Here is a 23,842-nt window from a genome sequence, read left to right on the forward strand (position 1 = left end):
TGCAGGTTGCTGGATGGGATGGAGCCCCACAACGGGGTTTTGCCACTGCAGTGTCATTTCAAATGGCCAATTCTGTGGATTACACTTTGGCAACCCCCGGGGGCCCCTATATTGGCCGGAACCCCAAGCAAATGCCTGGTTTGCCTGTTCGCTAGACCCGTCCATGCAAATTCCGAAGAAATGCTGTAGAGCGGCCCGTATGTAGCCCCCGTGCCTTATTTTGCCCACCGTTTTAGAGGTAGGGAGGGGGCACCCTATCACCACACAGATCCAGCTGCAGCCTTGAACATAATCCCTCTGTTTTAATCTGCCGGGATGGCAGGATGATTGTGGATGAATGAGTTAAAAGACTAAAACGTGGGGATTATGCTCTCCCTCTCTGTCGATCGCTCGCGCGCTCTCCCATCCAATTTTCCAGCATCGTGTGTTTTGGCCTTCATTTGTGTACTTTGGAGCAGCCATGAACACAGTCGGCGGCGTTCACCGAGGCTACCTCAGGAAATACGGTAGGCTGCTCAAGTAACATTCCATTAGAGACCATGTTTCAATATTTGTGTGTAGCGTTTAAGCACTTTTTTTTTTACATTAATTACTCTTTCCAAAAATGTCTCGTAATAGCAAACCAGGCTAACTTTAGAATGTGGTGTAAAACTCATCTTTGACGAAAATCACATGGCAATTTTGGTTTCCTTCGGAAGGCCATTATGTTTACAAATTGAGGCTGTCGTCATTATCGATTAATGGATCATCAAATGATTCAACAAGTATTCTGATGGTCGATAAATTGTTGAGACTTTGTTGACCTAATAATTGTCCATATCCTCTTTTTTCAGCTTTTTAATGACAAGCTCTTGTTTTTACAGGGTAAAAGCCTGTCAAGTCAGCACTAATGTAGTTCTTGTTGGTGTGTATACTACCATTTTGAGCTATTTTTCCATTAATAACGGACAAATCACTGTGAAATTTGGTAGGTATATTCTAGAGATGTATACGCATCGAGCCTTGGAGTTTGATTCTTAGTTGTTTTTTTTTCTTATTAGAGCTAATGAATTCCACGCCAATATATTGTCAGCTTTGGATTAGGATCTAACCAGAAGAGGGCATGTATGCTCTTTAGGTCACGGGTTAGGGTTTTGGGGTCAGGTTTTTCAATTTTTCTTTCCCTCAAAAAAAAAAATACAATTAAGCGATAGTTATGAGGTAGATACATTATCTGTGACTTTTTTACAGACACCATTTTTTTCATTTCAAAATATGCGAGTGAATCATTTTTTAAAGTCGTTTTTAAAAATTTTTTTAAACGAAATATTAGACATCAATTAATGATTCAAAGCTAAAAATGACAGACATTTTAAATAATGAATATAATTATTTACCTACATTTTATGGATGGGTTGAAACAAAAGCGGTTGCGCGACGTTTGTAAACGGGGATTTTGAGGGTTAATCGGACAAATAAAAAATAGTTCGGGGGCTTAATGCGCCATGAATCTGCTACGGCAGCATATAAACATATTGTTCTGTCAAACACAACAGTTCTTTTGGCTTAAAATACAGCAGTTTCTTTTAAAGAGGGGTGCAAGAGCGGAAACTGCTTTTTCAGTCTTGTCTGTTTTCCGCCATATTTTTAATTTTTTTTTTTTTTTTACTCTCCCAGTCAAAACGGATTGGACGTGTATGGGCAGCAATGGTTTATGCAGTTGTTGTTGACATTGTATCCCAATAAGTTATCGATATGCTCCAAACATGGATCAACATGTCATTTTAAAAACGTCTCAATGAGAAAAAAAAAAAAGGAACCAAAAGGTTCAAAATCAGCAAAATCTTCCACGAGAATAGTGTCTATGTTAACTAATTGGCCGCCATTGTTGGTGCTAGCCGTACAATTCACTTGCGTCGTCAATGACACAGAAACCAGAGCATTCACAAAACCTACAAGAAGTGAGTGAAAATCAACAGGAAATGACATCAAATGCCCCAAAATGATTGGCTGCCACTGACAGCCATAGACGTCCAATCCGTTTGAAAAAGGAAGGATGGCTGCAAATGAACGAATGCCACCCTCCCAGTTAAAATAGATTGGACGTCTACAATGATATGAAAAAGTATCTGAACCTTTTGGAATTTCTCACATTTCAGCAAAAAAATCACCATCAAATGTGATCTGATCTTTGTCAAAATCACACAGATGAAAAAAAACTGTTTTAACTAAAACCACCCAAACATTTATAGGCGTTCATATTTTAATGAGGATAGCAAGCAAACAATGACAGAAGGGTGGAAAATGAATAAGTGAACCATCGCATTTAATATTTTGTGATGATGCTCATCAGACAATGCTTCTCATCTAGACAATTCTTACCAGGTGTGTGTTTTATAGTGGGCACGGCAGCTTTGAACCACTCATCAGTAATTGGGCACACACCGGACTTAAAATGTTTGGTAAAAATTAGTTTGAATTGCTCTTTAAGTCTCCTGAGGCAGAGGATTAACTTACTTATTTTCCCCCTTCTGTCATTGTTTGCATGATGCTATCCTCATTAAAATATGAAAACCTATAAATGTTTGAGTGGTTTTAGTTAAAGCACAGAGATCAGATCACATTTGATGGTGATTTTATGCAGTAATGTGAGAAATTCCAAAAGGTTCAGATAATTTTTTTCATACCACTTTAAATCCTCTTATAAAGATTCGTAACAGCAAATATTCCCAAATATTTTTCTTTTCTATTTTTTTACTTCAAAAAGGATAAAAAAAAACAAAAAGACTATTCTTTTTAATGATAAAAAAAAAAAAAAAAAGCAAAATATTTAGTCACACATTTACACATATGTATTGATGTATTTTTAAAAAATCTTTTATTTGTATTTATTTTTGTATATATTTTTATTATCGTATTTATATTTTGTTTGGTCTTATTTATTAGCATTTTTATAATAAAACTATATATATATATATATATATATATATATATATATATATATATATTTTTTTTTTTTTTTTTTTAAATATATATATTTTTGTTATTTTTTTTCCAAAAAAAACACATTATTCTTTTCAGTTTTTCTTTTTAAAGTTGAATTTATTTATTTAGTTATGTATTTATTTAATTTTAAAGGGGAAGGGGTTGAATCTTATCTGATTTATATAGTCCCCCATCTACAGAAATGTTATTTTACTTTGATTTTAGCAAAAAAACATAAAATCGATGCACATGATTTTCTTTCACAGGCCACAAGAAATTGAGGGCCAGAGCTAGAGCCTCATTCTTGAGTTGGACACTGGTTTTAAGTTTTTAAAACTGCTTCCAAAAAGCAGTGATTTTTCCTGCCATACATACAGTATATTTGAATGTTATTTAAGTTTGTGGTGACGTATGCATTATGCGTCCACAAGATGGAGCTGAGCAAAATGAATGTCATGCCATGATTAACTAATATTGATCCATATATAAGGCACATCGGATTATAATGTGCACTGTCCGTTTTTGAGAGAATTGAAGGCTTTCAGGTGCGCCTTATAGTGCGGAAAATACGGTAATCATGAAGGCTGTATTTGTAGGCAATTTATGTCATTTTGTTAGTAGGTTATTACAGATACATACTGTACAGCGGCTCCAGATTTATTTATTTATTTTGGATCAAAAATTGCTCTTTCAACATTTTGGGTTGCCGACCCCTGAGTTAGCACAACAGATCGTAATTCAGTCAAGCGCACCTAAAATAAATCGCAGTCTTGGCCTTTTCAAAATTCAGAAATTCATGTAAAATTGATTCATTTTTCAGCCGTACTCCTTAACCAAACTAGCATTATGCCAGTGGCCGAACAAATGTGAACAGGGCCTCGGTGCGATAAGTATAAATGAGCCCCTAGAGGTGAACGTCCGGTGGGTAGTAGTCTTAGGGGACAATTATTCGCAGGCCCCTCCACACTATCGCGTCCCTTCATGACGATTGTCTAATACAGGGGTTTTCAACCCAGTCCTCAAGGCACACTGTGGGTCCTGGTTTTTGTTCCAGCCGATCCAGCAGAGACAGTTGAATCAATGAGGCTTCTGCTAAAACAAGCCACACCTGACTGCAATCAACTGATTGCACTTGTAAAACACCAGATTGGGGAAAAAGTGTTGTCATCTTGTTTGGTAAGAATGAAATCCTGCACCCACAGTGTGCCTTAGTGGAATAGGTTGGGAACCCCTGGTCTAATATGTGGGGTGGGGGCGGTGCTAGTGGAAACCTTTCTGCAGGCAACAACCAGTCGAGCAAAGGGGTGGGTGTGTATTAGAGATATTTTAACCCTTAAACGCTATATTTCAGCTCCACGCATCAACGTACTACTCTGTTTGAATCCTTCCCCTCGCCCAACCACGCTCGCAAACCAGGCCTCCGGGGGGGACACGTTATATTTTAACACTTAAATACTATATTAAAGCTCCACGCATCATCGTACTATTCTGTTTGAACTTTCCCTTGCCCAACCACACTCCTGATATGCCCGCAAATGAGGCCCCCTAGAGGCCTGGGCAAGGGTGCTGCACCTCCAGCACCCCATAAGTTCCGCCCCTGCACTATGCAAACACAACGCCATCCGTTTCCAGGACAGGTAACATGTGACTCCGTCAGACTGAAAGCATTCCAGACAACCGTTCATTCAGTAATAACCGCGATGATGAAGATCTGCTCTACTTCTCTGTACGGCGGATTAAACGTGGACGGGATTTGACAAAAAGCCAGTGAGGGGAGAGGGAGGTTTGATTTAACAGCATTAGGACTAGAGTATTAGTATGCACTTCAGAATTTTGGGCCATTCTTTTATTAACTGTGCTATATCTAGCCATTAAGTCTGCCAACAAGGGCTGTTGAATGAGTTTATCGCTAGTACAGTGGTATGAACCTTTTGGGATTTCTCACATTTCTGCATAAAATGACCATCAAATGTGATCTGATCTTTCTCAAAATTACACAGTTGAAAAAACAGTGTCTGCTTTAACTAAAACCACCCAAACATTTGTTTGTTTTCATATTTTAATGAGGAAGGAGGAAACATAAGTGAACCCTCTGCCGAAGCAGACTTAAAGAGCAATTTAAGTCAGGTGTGTGCCCAATCACTGATGAGTGGTTCAAAGCTGCCCTGCCCACTATAAAACACACATCTGGTAAGAATTGTCTTAATGAGAAGCATTGTCTGATGTACATCATGGCTCGGTCAATAGAGCTGTCTGAAGACCTGCGATCAAGGATTGTTGATTTGTAGAGAGCTGGGAAAGGATACAAAACCATCTCTAAAAGTCTGGATGTTCATCAATCGCCAGTCACAAAAGTTGTCTACAAATGGAGAAAGTTTAGCACTGTTGCTTCTCTCCCAAGGAGGGGCCGTCCACCAAAGATGACGTTAAGAGTTCAGCGCAGAATACTCAGAGAGGTTAAAAAGAACATCAAAGTGTCAGCTAAAGACTTACAGAAGTCACTGGCACAGTCCAATATCACTGTGCACACATCAACTTTATGTAAAACTATGGCCAAGAATGGTGTTCATGGAAGGAAGCCACTGCTGTTTAAAAATCATTGTTGCTCCTTTCATGTTCGCAGAAAGGCACTTGGACAATCCACAGAAGTTTTGGAAAATATTTTGATATTTTGACAATGGCTCTTTTGCTGGGCTGGGGGAGGAGGGATGGGCTGCGCTGAACCCCCTCTAGTGGCTTGGTGGTGAATTACAGAGCAACGCATCACCTGGCCGGAGAACCATCGAATGTCAAATGACGCTGTAGTCGCTGCGCCGTCACCACAACGCGGGAGCATAACTCAGGCTTAACACACAACATCATGTGTGGAGGAAAAATGGAACAGCTCACCAACATCAACACCTCAGCCCCACCGTGAAGCATGGTGGAGGGAGCAGGATGATTTGGTGCTGTTTTGCTACCACGGGGCCTGGACAACTTGCAATCATTAATGGAAGAATGAATTCAAAAGTTTATCAGGATGTTTTTCAGGAAAACCTGAGGACGTCTGTCAGAGAATTGAAGCTAAAAAGAGGATGGATGCTGCAGCAATACAATGATCCAAAACACACAAGTTAATCAACAACAAACAGACAAACAAAATACAAGTTCTTAAGAGGCCAAGTCAAAGTCCAGACTTGAACCCCATTGAGATACTGTGGCTTGACCTAAAGACAGCGATTCATGCCAGACATCCCAGGAACCTGACTGAACTACAGCAGTTTTGTAGTAAAGAATGGGCCGAAATTAGTCCTGATCGATGTGCCAGACTGATTTACAGCTACAGGAAGTGTCTGGTTGAATTTATTGCTGCCAAAGGGGTGGGGGTCCACAAAACATTAAATGTGATGGTTCACTTACTTATTTTTCCCCCCTTCTGTCATTGATTGCATACTATCCTCATTAAAATATGAAAAACTACAAATGTTTGGGTGGTTTTGGTTAAAGCAGACACTGCTTTTTCATCTGTGTGATTTTGACGAAGATCACATTTGATGATTTTATGCAGAAATGTGAGAAATTCCAAAAGGTTCAGATAGTTTTTCATTCCACTTTAAATGAACGGTGTCTCTAAAAGATTCATCGACTATCAAAAAAGGTGTCGATTTATTTGCTAAACCACAAGTTTTCGATTAAGTGATTAATCGTGGCAGACCTAGTTGGCAGATATAACGGCCCTCCAAATGAAATCATAACTACGATTTGACCCGCAACAAAGATGAGTTGAACAACCCTTGGTTTGTAGAACAGTGGAGCAGTGGGTACGGCTTACTGACACTGTTCTTCAGTGGTTCACATCTTATTTACATGTTAGGGATTTCTTTGTGTCAATTCGGAAACCATCAGTCAGAACGAACCAAATTCACGTGTGGAGTCCCTCAAGGGTCAATTCTTGGACAACTCTTATTTAACATCTATATGCTTCCCCTAGCTCAGATTATGCAACAGTATGACATCTCCTATCATACCTATGCAGATGACACACAACCATTTCTGTGTCCCCACATGATTATAGTCCCTTAGTCTCCCTGAGTAAATGCATTCATCAAATCAATGAATGGATGTGGTGGTGTTATACTTGCATGCCAGAATTTTCTCCAGTTAAATGTGGAGAAGACAGAAGTGATCATTTTTGGGTCAAGAAAGGAAATGTAGAAGATAAGCAGGCACCTTAGCACAATGTCACTTACAGCTACAAATCAAGTCAGAAACCTTGGCGCAATTATTGACTCAGACCTAAAATTTGATAGCCATCTAAAGTCCGTCACTACATCCCCTTATTACCACCTAAAAATATAACCAGAATTAAGGGGCTTCTGACTCAACAAGACATGGAAAAACTTATGCATGCATTCATTTTGAGCAGATTGGACTACTGCAACGGTATATTTACAGGTCTTGATGAAAAAAAATCAGTCAGGAAGCTGCAGCTAGTACAGAATGCTGCAGCCAGAGTCCTCACAAATACAAGGAAACTGGACCACATTACACTGGTTTTGAAATCGTTACACTGGCTTCCAGTGAATCAAAGGATAGACTATAAAGTACTACTGCTCGTCTACAAAACACTTAATGGCCTTGGACCAAAATACATGCTTGATTTGTTAGAGTCCTATGAAACATCTAGACCCCTAAGGTCATCTGGAACCAATCTCCTGTATGTTCCAAGAACAAGAACCAAGCAGGGTGAGGCAGCATTTAGTTATTATGCTCCTCACCTCTGGAACAAGTTACCTGAAGGTCTGAAGTATGCTCAAACTGTTAGCTCCTTTAAATCAGGGCTAAAACACTTTTGTTTAACACTGCATATCCATAACTTCTCTATATACTGTATGTCAATCTATTTGCTTTCAATTCCTCTTGTGCTTATCTCTATTGCTGATTTCAATTATTAGCAGTAGTAGTAGTATTTGTTTTATTTTCTATTTATTTTTATTCAAATTTTGATTAAATGATATTTTTATGTAAATTTTATTTCCTATTTCGATTGTCTTTGTTTTTACGTTCTATTGATTTTGATGTGATTTTTATGATCTTCATGTCATGTAAAGCACTTTGAATTGCCTTGTGTTGAGTCGTGCTATATAAATAAATTTGCCTTGCCTTGAGGAAATTCAGGAATCGAATCCAGAACACGGTATCGGCCAGAAAAAATAGAATTAAAAAATTAGATTTTTTTTTTTCTAAGATTGTTCAGCCCTATCGACTCGAGGAATAGTAAACATTCCAAAATGAAGGTTACAGTCTATTCCTACCACAGGGGGCTTCATGTTCAAGCAGTGGAAAGACAAATTCGTCGTTCTCAGCATGGAGGGCAGCCTGCTGGTGTGTCGCGATGGCGAGTCGCCGCCCGACCAAGTGGTGGAGCTGCAAAATCATTGCGAGCTAATCGTGGAGGGCCGCGAGATCTTGGACCTGCCAAGGCTGCCGGCGGGGGGCCGCAGAGACTGCTGCTTCGCCCTCATCCTGCAGCAGAGCAAGTTCCTACTGATGCTGGCAGACAACCCGGACGACTGCACGTGGGTATCGCCGCCAGATCTGTCCACCGAGCAAAATTCTCAAATAACTTGTCACTTTTGTTTTTTTAAGTATGTGGCTGAAGCTGATAAGGAAAGTAAGAGAGGTGAGTTTTAGTTTTCAAGTGTCCTGTTTTATGGATGAATGGATTGGACGTCCAGCGCTGTTAATGGCATGCAATGAGTTCTAATGTTATGTACATTAACTGTGATTCTTTTGTAGTTCAAGTTAAATACAACTGAACTGTACTTTATTAACTTTTAAAGGGCAAGTGACTGTATTGGGTGATTTGAAAAATGTAACTTTAATATTATTGTTTATTAAAACCGTACTTTTTTATCCAATATTTTATTGTTACTGCTTTTTCAACACTATACAGTGGGGCAAGTAAGTATTTAGTCAACCACCAATTGTGCAAGTTTTCCTACTTGAAAAGATTAGAGAGGCCTGTAATTGTCAACATGGGTAAACCTCAACCATGAGAGACAGAATGTGGGAAAAAAAAAACAGAAAATCACATTTTTTGGTTTTTAAATAATTTATTTCCAAATTGGAGTGGAAAATAAGTATTTGTTCACCTACAAACAAGATAGATTTCTGGCTGTCAAAGAGGTCTAACTTCTTTTAACGAGGTCTAACGAGGCTCTACTCGTTACCTGTATTAATGGCACCTGTTTTAACTCATTATCGGTATAAAAGACACCTGTCCACATCCTCAGTCAGTCACACTCCAAAGTCCACTATGGTAAAGACCAAAGAGCTGTCAAAGGACACCAGAGACAAAATTGTAGACCTGCACCAGGCTGGGAAGGCTGAATCTGCAATAGGTAAAATGCTTGGTGTAAAGAAATCAACTGTGGGAGCAATTATTAGAAAATGGAGGACATACAAGACCACTGATAATCTCCCTCCATCTGGGGCTCCATGCAAGATCTCACCCTGTGGTGTCAAAATGATAACAAGAACGGTGAGCAAAAATCCCAGAACCACACGGGGGGACCTAGTGAATGACCTACAGAAAGCTGGGACCACAGTAACAAAGGCTACTATCAGTAACACAATGCACCGCCAGGGACTCAAATCCTGCACTGCCAGACGTGTCCCCCTGCTGAAGAAAGTACACGTCCAGGCCCGTCTGCGGTTCGCTAGAGAGCATTTGGATGATCCAGAAGAGGACTGGGAGAATGTGTTATGGTCAGATGAAACCAAAATAGAACTTTTTGGTAGAAACACAGCCTCTCGTGTTTGGAGGAAAAATAATACTGAATTGCACCATACCAACTGTGAAGTATGGGGGTGGAAACATCATGATTTGGGGCTGTTTTTCTGCAAAGGAACCAGGACGACTGATTTGTGTAAAGGAAAGAATGAATGGGGCCATGTATGGAGAGATTTTCAGTGAAAATCTCCTTCCATAAGCAAGGGCATTGAAGATGAGACGTGGCTGGGTCTTTCAGCATGGCAATGATCCCAAACACAGAGCCAGGGCAACAAAGGAGTGGCTTTGTAAGAAGCATTTCAAGGTCCTGGAGTGGCCCAGCCAGTCTCCAGGTCTCAACCCCACAGAAAATCTGCGGAGGGAGTTGAAAGTCCAGGTTGCCCAACGACAGCCCCCAAAACATCACTGCTCTAGAGGAGACCTGCATGGAGGAATGGGCCAAAATACCAGCAAGAGTGTGTGAAAAGCTTGTGAAGAGCTGAAGAAAAAATGTTTGGCCTCCGTTATTGCCAACAAAGGGTACATAACAAAGTACTGAGATGAACTTTTGGTATTGACCAAATACTTATTTTCCACCATGATTTGCAAATAAAATCTTTAAAAATCAAACAATGTGATTTACTGTTTTTTCCCCACATTCTCTCTCTCATGGTTCAGGTTTACCCATGTTGACCGATACAGGCCTCTCAAATATTTTCCAGTGGGAGAACTTTGGGAAGAACAACATAAAGTGCGTTGCAGTAGTCCAGCCTTGAGCTTGTAAAAGCGTGAATTGCTTATTCAAGGTCGTGGCGACTAAGAAAAGGCTTCACTTTGGCCAAGAGACGGAGCTGGAAAAAACTTGCTCTTACAACAGAACTAATCTGTTCATGGAAGGTGTGCCAAAAGTGATATACAGTGATACCTCGGCTCACGAACGCTTAAGCTCACGAACTTTTCGCCTCAAGAACATTAAATTTGCGAGCATATAGTCTCTGCTGACGAACTAGTTTTCGGCGGACGAACCAATTCACGCGGTCGAAAAGCGCCACGAGAAGCTGACGCACGCTCACGGCGTCCCAGTTCGTCCCCTCACTTTCGTTGAGTGCGGACGTGGTTTGTGTTTGATAGACATTTTGGACCATATTGAGTGTACTTTTGCTATTATGGGACCGAAAAAGAGTTACCTACAGTCCTTATGGAAGGTGACTCGTGTTACCAATTCGCCCTCGACTGGTAATTGGCGGTGCTTTCAGCTTCCCACCGTAGTGAGAAGTGGACCGGCGAGTCACGTTGGCTCGTTGTCGTCGGTTCGCCCGATTTCCTCTCCAGAAAGGTGGCGGCGTGCATACAAACACCCAGAGGCGTCGGATGGCTTTAATTAACAACCAAAAGCATGTGGGGGGCACAGCAGTGGAGTCTACGCTAACTGCGCACTTTGCCGGTAACACTCTCCTTCCAAACAGTAACTCCCTCCCTCCCTCCTCCTCCCACTCCATTCCATCAAGCCATCAACTACCATCACAAAGGTAAATAAAACGACTTTATTATACAGTACAGTTTATTTCTTTAATTATAATACAATAGCACATTTATTATACATAAAATAAGGTATATTTTTGTGTAGTTTTAAGGCTTATTTAGTAGAAAATTATGTTTTATGGGGACCTGGGAACGGATTATTCTCATTTTAATGGTTTCTTATGGGAAATAAATGTTCGGAAGACGAACTTTTCGCCTTACACACACTTTCTGGGAACCAATTATGTTCGTGAGCTGAGGTATCACTGTATTCAGTTTTGCTCTCGTTAAGATGTAAAAAGTTATGTGCTAGGTCTGGTTTGGTGCTACATCCAGTTTTGTGGCCTCAGTATTGCATCCTTGCTTTTTGCAGACGATGTACAGTAATTATTTTGGCCTCATCAAGCCGAGACCTTCAACTCTCACTTGAGTAGTTTGCAGCTGAGTGTGAAGTAGTAGGGATGAGAATCAGCACCTCCAAATCTGAGACCATGGTCCTCAGTTGGGAAAAGGTGGAATGCCCTCTCCGGATCAGGGATGAGGTCCTTCCCCCAGTGGAGGAGTTTAAATATCTAGGGGGTCTTGTTCACAAGTGAGGAAAAAATGGAACAGGAGATTGACAAGCGGATCGGTGTGGCATCTACAGTGACGTGGACTCTGCATCGGTCCGTCTTGGTGAAGAGGGAGCTGAGCCGAGCGGCAAAGCTCTTTATCTACTGGTCGAGCTACGTTACTAGCCTCACCTTTGGCCACGAGCTGTGGGTCGTGACCAAAAGAAAAAGATCCAGGATACAAAATTAGTTTCCTTTGTAGGGTGTCAGGGCTCTCACTTAGAGATGAATTGGGAAGCTCGGTCATCCGAGAGGGGCTCGAAGTAGAGTTGCTGCACCTCCGCATGAATAGGAGCTCAGGTGCCTCCTGGAAGCCTCCCTGGAGCGGTGTTCCAGGCACGTCCCACTGGGACCCAGGACACTCTGGAGAGACTATGTCTCCCGGCTGGCCTGGGAACACTTTGGGATCCTCCAAAAAGAGAGAAAATGAACGGATAATGAAAACATTTACCAACTTTTTCTAGGGCGTCATGTCACCCGCAAGCCTGCAGAGGCAGCGCAGCATCACCCGTTGCATCACTGACAGGGAGCCTCTGCCCGACAACTCCAGCGACAAGGACCCCGGGTCGCCCCGGGCCGGTGAGGGGACCCCTCCGCCATCGGCCCACGTCGCAGAAAGGGGCGGTTCACTGAGGGAGAGAAGCCAAGGTCAGAGTTTGGACATTTCTGGGACAAAACTGATTAACGCAAAAAGTGTTTGTGTAATGTTTTTCTAGAGAATATGCATGCTAAAATTTGTAGCAGTAATCGAAATGAAATTGGAAATTTACCTTATATGGGTCTGAATTAGATCTAAGAAAAAGATAAAATACTAGGAATCCTGCCATTTTACTGCAGGGTGGTGACAATTAGCTTTAGTGGCTAGCGATTAGCATTAGCGAATCACTTTTGTTATTATCATTTAAATAGCACATCAAAAACATGTAAAAATCCAACCTCATTGGCTGACATTGGACAGTGACAGACTTCCAATCTGTTTTGATTTGGATTGTAGGGAGTAGGAACGTCTGGGTACCTCACGATATGATACGATTTGCGATACAAGGCTAACGGTAACAATGATCCCACAAAATGGTGATACGATAATTATTGCTACGTGAGTCAGGAAATCATACTATACCTGAAAACAAACAGGAAGTCTGCGGCAAAGTTTGGATTTTAACGTGTGACGTACTTCAACGGCTCTCTGGATTTGTCCGATCGGTGCTAAAATTAAAATGGGTAGAATAGACAAAAAGTTCTGTCTAAATTCATGTCAAAACTCTTGCCAACTTGAGAATAATAATCTAAATGTTTTTTTTTCTTTCTTAACTATTAGCAGGTGGGCCCCATCGGCCCCTCCGCAGCGTCTCGGTGGCTCCCCCTCACCGGGTGTCGGATTGTCTCCGCCACGGCAACAGCAGCGACGCCCGGGCGGTGCGGGCGGTCTGCCTGCTTATGGGCGGGGCGGCGGCCTCCTCGGCCCTGGGCTACCTCAGCTCCTGCTCACCGCCATCGCCTTCGGTGGGCAGGGCAGCCGACATGGGCCACGTCCTCGGGGGCCCGGGGGTGTTCACGGAGATGCCGGCCGGGGGTTCCTTTCAGGATGTGGATTCCGACACGCACTTCAACAGCTTCGACTTTGAGGGCGACTCCGACTTTGACGCCTTTGATTGCGGAGGGTTTGCCTTTTGAAACCCTTACAAAAAAATTGGTGTCCTTTTGGGATAGGGGAGAACGGGGTTGGTCGTCACATTTGCTATAAATCAACCAACAGAGGGCGATATTGTGCTATATTCCATTTTGGGCCAGTCAAAATGTTCAAAAATACAAAGGAAAAACATTAGTCTCCATATTTAATAAACCCATTTCTATGATTATTATTTATGTTGTCAATAAAAAACAGTAAATACTAGGGGTGTAGCGGTGCACAAAAATCTCGGCTCAGTACATACCTCAGTTTTGAGGTCACGGTTCGGTTCATTTTCGGTACGGTAAGAAAACAAAATGCAAAATATAAATGTGCTAGTTGTTTATTACACACCTTTGTGCTTTCAACAACAGGAACATTAGCCTATACAAAGCTAGAATTCTGCTCAAAAAGTAGCGCGTATTTAAAGATAATCCAACAACAATTTGCCTTTCAGACCCTGCGTATTGGTCAGCTTTCTTTTTGAAAGAAAGAAGAAAAAAGAAGTCCTGTGCTAAAGGGAAAAGCAATCCCAATGACAAAGATTTTAACATGTATTTTACAAATGAAATGCCTCAATGAATCTTTTTTTTTTCTTATGAAAGGTTTTCAAAAGCTTTATTGGTGGATTTTCTCAAGTTAAAGCGCCACACAGAAATTAATAAATTGTGTAAGCAGGATCTGTATTATTCTTATTATTTAATTATAGGTGTTTTAGCTCATTTCAATTTATTTTATTTAAATGGGCTATTATTTATTTTATTATGTGTTTATATTTTAGTAGTATTCATTTATATTGTATATTTTATGTTGTATAACTTTAGTTCCTATGTAAATATTAGTTCCTACTTGTTTTGTTGTGGTAGGAGGGTTTTGTATTGAACACGGGGCCGTGTTGGTTATTATTATAGCAGAGAAGACAGCAGTAAATCAACAAAGACAAGTCAACTGTGCCCCGATCTACCACTCAAGAGATCTGATGGACTCAAAAAGTGGATTACGATTGCATATTAGTTTGAAAATCGACCGGATCCACCATATTTTTACACGAGTGACTTCCGGTCTACCCGATCCTAGCTACCGGTAGTAGTATTGACGCAGGAGGGTCGCGTCTCGCGTCTAATAATAAACTCTGCCGTTCTTTTTGCGTGCGTTGTGTTGAGCTGCTTCTTGGACGTGTCTAACACGCGGCCGCTTAGTGATTGGTGTGCATTGGCTGATTAGCTTTAACACCCGCGTTTCACTGCGTTGTCGCGCCGTTGACATTTCTGGGTTATATACTGTCCTACCGTGTTGGTCCTCATTACAGTAGAGAAGATGGAGTAAAAATAATCAACACAAAGAAACTGTAACCCACGGGTGTCCAAACTTTTTGCAAAGGGGGCCAGATTTGGTGTGGTAAAAATGTGGGGGGCCGACCTTGGCTGACGTCCTTTACGTAGAACAATATGAGCAAATTTTAGCAAGCCATTCTGTGTGTCATTGTTTTTTTTTAATTGATAATTTCAACAATCTCGCAACCTGCTTTTGAGGCGTTCTCTTTCGACTCTCAGGTTCTTGCGAAATACTGCTGCTGTGAAATTAAACTACCGGTAGCTTGAAGTTGCTTCAATTTCTCACTACGTATCTTCCCCGTAATCTTGTCGTACATGTCAGCATGTCTTGTTTGGTAATATCGCCTCACATTGAACTCTTTAAAAACAGCTACTGTCTCTTTGCAAATGAGGCAGACAGAGTTGTTGTATATTGTAGTGAAGAAATAGTCAAATTTCCACCTATACTTGAAGCGTCGGCCGTCGCAGTCAACTTTTTGTTGTTGTTGACTGTCACAATTTTAGAAAATTGGAAGTCAAGGGTCACACGGCGTAATGTTCCCAAGAGTGCTGCTGCCTTTTAGTGGGTAAATGAGGAGCAGCATTTAGTGTGTAAGCTACTTCATATGCTGGTAGCAGTACTGCTGACCAATTTATTAAGTTGGTGTGCGGGCCAGACGTTATTGATCTTATGACAGAGGCTGGGGGCCGGATGAAATTTGACCATGGGCCGCATTTGGCGCCCGGGCCGCATTTTAGACACGTCTGCTGTAACCTGATCGACTCACAACCTTGAAAAGTAAGGGTTACATTACGTCAGAAACTCGTTCGGTACGCCTCCGTTCCGAACCGAGCACCACGTACCGAAACGGTTCAATACAAATACATGTACCGTTACACCCTTAGTAAATACAGTGCAATTTTGGGACTACAGAAATTTCTAGCGCTGTCAGTGGCACCCAATGAGTTTATTTGTACAGATAGCCCCCGGGTTACGAACAAGTTCTGATCAGACACTGGCGACGTAACCCGGATTTCCGCGTAAATCAGAACCCTTCAAGTACCCTTAAATATCCACTAAATCTCGCAATAAATAGCCAAAAACATGTATTATACATCACCGTACTGTCATGGCCAAGATGTTGAAGCTAAATCCTAGGTAGACACCGAGCTTAGCTCCGAAATGACGATGTCAGATGTCCGTGCGGTGTGTTGATTTTATTCAGGTGCTTATAACATCAACACTTGCAGAAGTAAACTAAAATAAATATGAAATTAAATCAGTTTCATCTTCAATAACAGCAGTTCAAATGTGCGTTTATTACTAGCTGCTGATACAGCAGTAACAATCCACAAAAACAATTAGCATGTACCAGTTAGTGTCCACACATCATCAAAAACAATCAAATAAACGCACCCCAAGTATTTGACCACAATAGAAAACGCACAATAAACAGTACAAAAGCTGTTATATACAGGTGTTCCCTCTGTGGATGCTTCACAAGCAACAAATGTGCGCGCAGGTCTCTCTCTCACTCGTCTGCGCGACTTCTTCGTGGGAGCAAATGCGCACATGCGCTCTTACTCGCATGTCATTAGTGCTTCCTGCAACAAAATAAAAGCATGCATCACAAACCATAAGTCAACATTATTTAATAAAAAAAAAAAAAAAACAAGACTCAAGCGTCGTAAAGTCAAAAATCACTCAAGCTGGGTACGTCGTAACCTGGGGACTACCTGTATAAGGACAAAGCTACAGTTTTAGATGTGACATATTTATGTCACACTGCGGTTGCCATAGTGTGCACTTCCTGTGGGTGTGGTATTACAGTATAAAAAGGAATTTCTGTTATGTCTCTGTGACATATATGATGAGAAGCACACTGAATAAAGAAGTGTTGTTCCATTCAAGTCTCGGCCTTACATGTACTTAGATCAGGGAAGTACATGACAAAAGTCAAAAAACACGAGTTGCACTGTAAAATGAAAACTTCCATGTAATGAATGACTATTCTAATACGTGTTGATTGAAAGATATTGCTGAATAGACAAATATTATGACAACCAAACCGGTTCCCCTCTACAGTTATTGGACCTCCTTGTTTTGAGAAGTGATGTCTTGTTGATACGTACCGCTGACTCGTTAACGAATGACATAGTTCTTCCTGGCTTAGTTGGCCAACGCTCCTCAGGTCAATCATTTGTGACACGTCCATTCACTGGACCGGTCACCTGTCAAGTCATATTGTAAAATAAACACAAACATCATTCATGATTAAAAAAAAAAATTAAAAAAAGAACTTAATACAGCTGTCATTCATGATATTTATAATATATATGCATTCCAAGCATTGAACTCTTAATTTTTTTTCCCTTTACTGTAAACCTAATAACTGTCAAATGTGCCCTCCACTATTTTTTTTAATTAAATACTGTCCATTGCTCAAGCCTTTTTTTGGTCTCATTTGCTTAACTCATTTACACAAAAAAAAAAATGGGGTGTTGAACTGACATAAAAAAATTATGGAAAGAATTTGCACCTGATAATATTGCTTTACTTCAGCATTTAGCAATTGTGTTCTTTAAAAAATAAAGCACACGTCTAGCCAACATTAGGCACTCATGTTGCGCGAACATAACGCACTCTTGTTGAGCCAACATAAGGCACTCATGTTCACCCCAAAATACAGTGGGGAGAAGAAGTTTTAGATACACTGCCAATTTTGCTGGTTTTCCCACTTGCAAGCCACGTAGAGGTCTGTAATTTGTATCATAAGTTCTTTTCAACTGTGAGGGATGGAATCTAATACAAAAATCCAGAAAATCACGGTGTATAATTTTTAAATAATAAATTTGTATTTAACTGCATGAAATAAGTATTTGATACATTACCAACTAGTAAATATTTCGGCTCTTAGTTCTTTTTTAAGAACCCCTCCTGTTCTCCATTCATTACCGGAAGTAACTGCACCTGTTTGAACTTGTTACCTGTATAAAAGACACCTGTTCACATGCTGAAACAAACAAACTCCAACCTCTCCACAATGGCCAAGACCAAAGAGCTGTGTAATAACATCAGGGATAAAATAATAGACCTGCACAAGGCTGGGATGGGCTACAGGAAAATAAGCAAGCAGCTTGGTGAGAAGGTAACAACTGTTGGAGCGATTATTAGAAAATGGAAGAAGTTCAAGTTGACGGTCAATCTGCCTCGTTCTGGGGCTCCATGCAAGATATCACCTCGTGGGGCATCACTGATCATGAGGAAGGTGAGGGATCAGCCCAGAACTACACGGCAGGACCTGGTCAATGACCTGAAGAGAGCTGGAACCACAGTCTCGAAGAAAACCATCGGAAACACATTACGCCGTCATGGATTAAAATCCTACAGCGCACACAAGGTCCCGCTGCTGAAGCCAGTGCATGTCCAGACACGTCTGAAGTTTCCACTGACCACCTGGATGATCCAGAGGAGCAATGGGAGAAGGTAATGTGGTCGGATGAGACCAAAATTGAACTTTTTGGCCTAAACTCGGCTCGTCGTGTTTGGAGGAAAAAGAAGGATGAGTACAACCCCAAGAACACCATCCCAACCGTGAAACATGGAGGAGGAAACATCATTTTTTGGGGCTGCTTCTCTGCCAAAGGTACAGGACGACTGCACTGTATTGAGGGGAGGATGGATGGGGCTATGTATCGCCAGATCTTGGCTGACAACCTCCTTCCTTCAGTGAGAGCCCTGAAGATGGGTCGTGGCTGGGTCTTCCAGCATGACAACGACCCAAAGCACACAGCCAAGGCAACTAAAGAGTGGCTCTGTAAGAAGCATCTTAAGGTCCCGGAGTGGCCTAGCCAGTCACCAGATCTGAACCCGATAGAAAATCTATGGAGGGAGCTGAAAGTCCGTGTTGCCCGGCAGCAGCCCCGAAACCTGAAGGCTCTGGAGAAGATCTGCATGGAGGAGTGGGCCAAAATCCCTGCTGCAGTGTGTGCAAACCATGTCAAGGACTACAGGAAACGTTTGGTATCTGTAATAGCAAACAAAGGTTTCTGTACCAAATATTAAGTTCGATTTTTGTGATGTATCAAATACTTGTTTCATGCAATTAAATGCAAATTTATTATTTAAAAATCATACACTGTGATTTTCTGTTTTTTTGTATTAGATTCCGTCCCTCACAGTTGAAGAAAACTTATGATAGAAATTACAGACCTCTACATGCTGTGCAAGTGGGAAAACCAGCAAAATCGGCAGTGTATCAAATACTTGTTCTCCCCACTGTACATGTTGAACTGACATTAAAGAAATACATAATTTGCACCTTATTAGGTTGCTTTCCTTCAGTATTTACCAATTGTGTTCTTTTAACATAAAGCACACATGTTGAGCCAACATAAGGCACGACTAGGGCTGTCAAATTTATAGGGTTATCGGGCGGTAATTAATTTTTTAAATTAATCACGTTAAAATATTTAATGCATTCCCGAAACGACCCACTCACGCATTGCCGCAAACGGACTACAACGGTGCCGTTTAACGTATATACAGAGCTAAGAGGCAGTGACAAGTGAGTGGATACAGGCATTCATTTGGACCGTGCGTTTAATTGGCAAAAGCTTTGACAACTCTCCCACAACAATTATTACTATTGAAGCGAGCGAGCTTTATCTTAACACACTGCACACAATGCAGAGAAGATATAGCATTTGCAGCCACCACACACCGTCATGGTTGTGAGATTTCATTTCCCATTGTGCATTTGGGCAGAACACTTTAGTCACTACAGTATCATTTACTGAAAGCTCAGCAAATACACAAGATGGCAATATTTAGTCACAATATACAAACTCACATTTATCTTTTAAGAATCTATCCGTGGATCCCTTTAACAGAAAGAATTTTAATAATGTTAATGCCATCTTGTGGATTTACTGTTATAATAAACAAATACAGTACTTATGTACAGTATGTTGAATGTGTATATCTGTCTTTCCATTCCAACAATAATTTACAGAAAAATATGGCTTATTTTAGAGATGGTTTGAATTGTGATTAATTATGATGAATTCATTTCTAAGCTGTGATTAACTCGATTAAAAATTTTAATAGTTTGACAGCCCTAATTTTAACGTAAATGGCCGTCAATGGCATCAATTTACAGTATATATGCCTCAATGGAATCCAGTACATTGGCATCAATAGTAGTGACATTCATGATAGTCAATGGCATGGACGTACATAGCTGTCAGTGGTATTGACTTACTTAGGTGCCAGTTCAATGCCAATGGGCTGTAATGGTAAGTGGTCAAAAATCACAACCACCAATGTTTTCCTGTCACTGAAAATGAAGGGAAAATGCTTGCCATTAAAAATGAATGGAATTCCGGTCATTTTGATATTGAAGCGGTGCCGGTTGGTCAAACGGTTTGGAGTCTCCAGTTCGCCGAAAAAACGTGGATAATAAGATTAAGAATGAAAGAAATAAAAATAAAGTTGAGGAATTTTACTAGCTAGGCCTGTGCCTTGCAAAGCCCCATCTAATTAAAAAAAAACACTTTTCACAAACAAAATAATAATTAAATGGTGACAGTTATTGGGCCGGCCGGCTCTACCAATGAGGTGTCACTTATTTTTTCAGGGAGTTGGCAACCCTCCTTTTAAATGACCAGAAATGACGAGACTATTGCAATTGGTTGGAAAGGCACGTTAACATTATGTTGCATCAACATGATCTAATCTAGCTACTCATTCATTGTTCACGTTTATGTATGGACTGCATGATTTAATCATGCTCACCTTGGAAACATGATGTGCTCTTGCTGTAGATGCACATTGTCTTTTAGAAAACTTTACAACCTACTGGAGTCATTTTTTTGAGTGATAATTCCAGTTCAGGTCACAGAGTATGTGTTGTGGTAGTTAGTAAACAAGGGAAATTGATACTTAAAACAGCTATTGATGTGTATTGCTGTCAAGGGCAGCCAAAGAGTTCAGCTATGTGAGGTCACAAGAGACAAAAAAAAAAAAAAAAAAAAATACTCCCAGAGGTGTTGCGCCATCCTATTTCGTCCTCTTGGCGTTCTCCAACGTCCGCCTTCCTCTCCTCTTTCTCCCCCCTCCAAGTGGGTGGCACATAGGGTTGCCAACTCCCTGGGGAAAAAAAGGGACACCTCATTGATAGAGCCGGCCCGATGTCACAATTTAATTATTATTGTTTGTATGCAGTGGCGCCCCCAGTGGGTGGCCATGCCCCCCCCCCCCCCCTATAATTTTGTTGGCCACCCCACTGGCCACTTCACTTGCCAATATATCGTTAGATTGTTGTAGCATCAGTTATGCATTTCATCCCATCACATGTCCTTAAGTCTTTCTGATAGTTTTCACCTGATCTTTTTGAATGAATGAATGAATGAATGAATGAATGAAATGTTTACTGTCATCATCATTGGTATCATTGACAATTACAAAATGTGATATGATTTGCCCGAAGAAAGAAAGAACCGAAGACAAGGGCAGACAGGAGAAGCTTACACTTATCATTACCCGTCTCCTACAGCCAAGGACGCACAATCAACTTTTACTGCAGTAATATCATGAAAACCTGGAATTATGGCTTTTTGTTTTGGTGTGCCACCCCAAGATTTTAAGTGGCCCCATCTGGCCACCCCAATGAAAAATTTCTGGAGGCGCCACTGATAGTATTCAAACATTGAAACATTTACAGCAACAGAGTAAATGCTTCTATTTGTGGACTGGTGTCTTTTATAACGATAATGAGTTAAAACAGGTGTCATTAATACATGTAACGAGTGGAGCCTCTTTAGAAGAAGTTAGACCTCTTTGACAGCCAGAAATCTTGCTTGTTTGTAGGTGACCAAATACTTATTTTCCACTCTTATTTGGAAATAAATTCTTTAAAAATCAAACAATGTGATTTTCTGTTTTTTTTTCACAATGTGTCTTTCATGGTTGAGGTTTACCAATGTTGACAATTACAGGCCTCTCTAAACTTTTCAAGTAGGAGAACAATTGGTGGTTGACTAAATACTTATTTTCCCCACCGTAGTTTTGCTCTTGAATATGTCTGTGTGGCAGCAAGGCAGGATGTTTTTCGCATGGGGTCTTGCCGGTTGCTGTCATATTTTTGGGATCAAAGCACCGGTCTGCCCTGTCCCGGCGCCGAATCTCTTACCGGAACAGCGTTCCAGACCGTTCCAGACCACTTTCATCCCTGTTAAGAGCATTTAAAAAAGCTGTAAAAAGAGTAAGTCGACTCCGGATATCTTTACCACGACTTTTATTAGGGTTGTTCCGATCATGTTTTTTTGCTGCCGATCCGATCCCCATCATTTTAGTTTGAGTATCTGCCAATCCCGATATTTCCCGATCCGATTACTTTTTTTTGCTCCCGATTCAATTCCAATCATTCCCGATAATTTTTCCCGATCATATACATTTTGGCAATGCATTAAGAAAAAAATGAATAAAACTTGGACGAATATATACATTCAACATCCAGTACATAAGTACTGTATTTGTTTATTATGACAATAAAACCTCAAGATGGCATTTACATTATTAACATTCTTTCTGTGAGAGGGATCCACCGATAGAAACACTTGTGACTTTGCATATTGTGACTAAATATTCCCATCTAGTGTATTTGTTGAGCTTTCAGTAAATGATACTGTAGTCATGCCCAAATGCATGATGGAAAGTGCAACCATGACTGTGTGTAGTGGTACCAATTGATATATCTTTTCTGCGTTGGAAAATAAAATGGGGTGTTAGGAAATAAAATAGGGTGTTAAGAAAAAGATGAATTACTACCTTTCTTCCCCACATTGCTTCCCACGATATTTCTAATTGATGAGAGAGGGATTGTAGTAAGGCTTTAGCCAATTAAATAAAAGCTTCAAAGGCTGCCAAAATTCTCTCTACTCATTTACCGTTGCCTTGTAACTTTATGTATACGTAAAACGGTGCCATTATAGATTGAATGTGAAAATGCGTGAGTGGGTAGTGCAGCGCATGCATTAATTGCGTTAAATATTTCAAATTTATTACCGCCGTTAACGCGATAAATTTGATAGCCCTAGTTTAAGCCAAAACTAAAGACTCTGGATGAGAGTAAGACATTTTGTCTGTAACGTTAAATACAATTAGAAAACGATTTAAAAAAAAGGCATGCCCGATATTTTTTGCCGATTCCGATTCTTTGAAAATGACGTGATCGGACCCGATCGATCGATCGATCGGGACATCTCTAACTTTTATATCTTCGGAGGCCAGGGAGAAATTCTCCCCCGTGATCTATCAATTTATTTTCTATAACCCTATCCTGTCCAATCTATTTGAATTGGGAGGGTTTGTTCCCTCCCCCGTTGAAATGGATTGGAGGTCTACTAGTGTTAAACTAGTCATGAACTCAATTAAATTCACAGCAGAAGGATGTAAGAGAGAAGCACCTTAAATGTGTTTTATAAACTAATTAAGTTCTAATAGTACAAGCCTGCAAAAAGCCATGTTATAAGTACTGACTTTCTGTATAAACTAGTGCCGTCGTTAATCAAAATTTTCCATATTAAAACCCATTATTTCATCAAATTTTAATACTTGTGACGTCAAGCGATTAAAAGATTAATCGCGTGCTGTCCATAGTTAACTCACAATGAATTGCATTTTGTTTTAATTTGTTGAAATGCAAAAATGCTTATATATTTTCAGTTATGAATACACCTAATAGCACAGGAGATGACCAATGTAAGAGTTAAAATAATGATAATAACAATAATTCATGCATTATAGAGTTATATAAGGCTTCATGCCAGCTTACTTTACTAAATAAAATTTAGTTTTGGATTTATTTAGATTTAGTTTTACTCTTGCATGTTATAAACTAAAAACAATGTAAGTCCAAGAAATGTTAACCTTTGTGACTATTTCAATTTCAGCTACGTGGCTGTGCATGTTGCTAACTTGACCTGTGTTTGTTTTGGCCGATGACGA

At 40.5% G+C, this 23,842-nt stretch overlaps 1 protein-coding gene and 1 long non-coding RNA gene across 3 annotated transcripts; one reads left to right on the forward strand and one right to left on the reverse strand.

Annotated features, from left to right (window-relative positions):
* The first annotated feature begins 432 nt into the window (after positions 1–432).
* On the forward strand, positions 433–17,419 carry LOC130918023 (uncharacterized). 2 transcript variants are annotated; one of them, XM_057839878.1, is made up of 5 exons: positions 433–506; positions 8,264–8,522; positions 8,593–8,626; positions 12,315–12,498; positions 13,172–17,419. In XM_057839878.1, the coding sequence occupies exons 1-5, from the start codon at positions 461–463 to the stop codon at positions 13,522–13,524; spliced, it is 876 nt and encodes a 291-aa protein (XP_057695861.1). In that variant the 5' UTR covers positions 433–460; the 3' UTR covers positions 13,525–17,419. The 2 variants fall into 2 exon arrangements, with proteins under 2 accessions (XP_057695861.1, XP_057695860.1); XM_057839877.1 differs by having other exon boundaries at positions 13,169–17,418.
* On the reverse strand, positions 16,041–22,058 carry LOC130918026 (uncharacterized). The gene is made up of 4 exons (XR_009063551.1): positions 21,895–22,058; positions 20,097–20,983; positions 16,966–17,064; positions 16,041–16,437 (listed from the first exon to the last, which is right to left on the reverse strand). It is a non-coding gene; the product is annotated as an uncharacterized LOC130918026 (long non-coding RNA).
* Between the last annotated feature and the right edge of the window lie 1,784 nt (positions 22,059–23,842).

This window comes from Corythoichthys intestinalis, chromosome 6, assembly GCF_030265065.1.
Source record: "Corythoichthys intestinalis isolate RoL2023-P3 chromosome 6, ASM3026506v1, whole genome shotgun sequence".
NCBI classification, from domain to species: Eukaryota; Metazoa; Chordata; class Actinopteri; order Syngnathiformes; family Syngnathidae; genus Corythoichthys; species Corythoichthys intestinalis.

Bases quoted from the DNA above. Each gene is read 5' to 3' on its own strand.
- LOC130918023 (XM_057839877.1), top strand. From the start codon at position 461: ATGAACACAGTCGGCGGCGTTCACCGAGGCTACCTCAGGAAATACG. The intron at 507-8,263 runs GTAGGCTGCTCA...TTCCTACCACAG, and splicing joins AGGCTACCTCAGGAAATACG to GGGGCTTCATGTTCAAGCAG. The intron at 12,499-13,168 runs GTCAGAGTTTGG...CTTAACTATTAG, and splicing joins ACTGAGGGAGAGAAGCCAAG to CAGGTGGGCCCCATCGGCCC.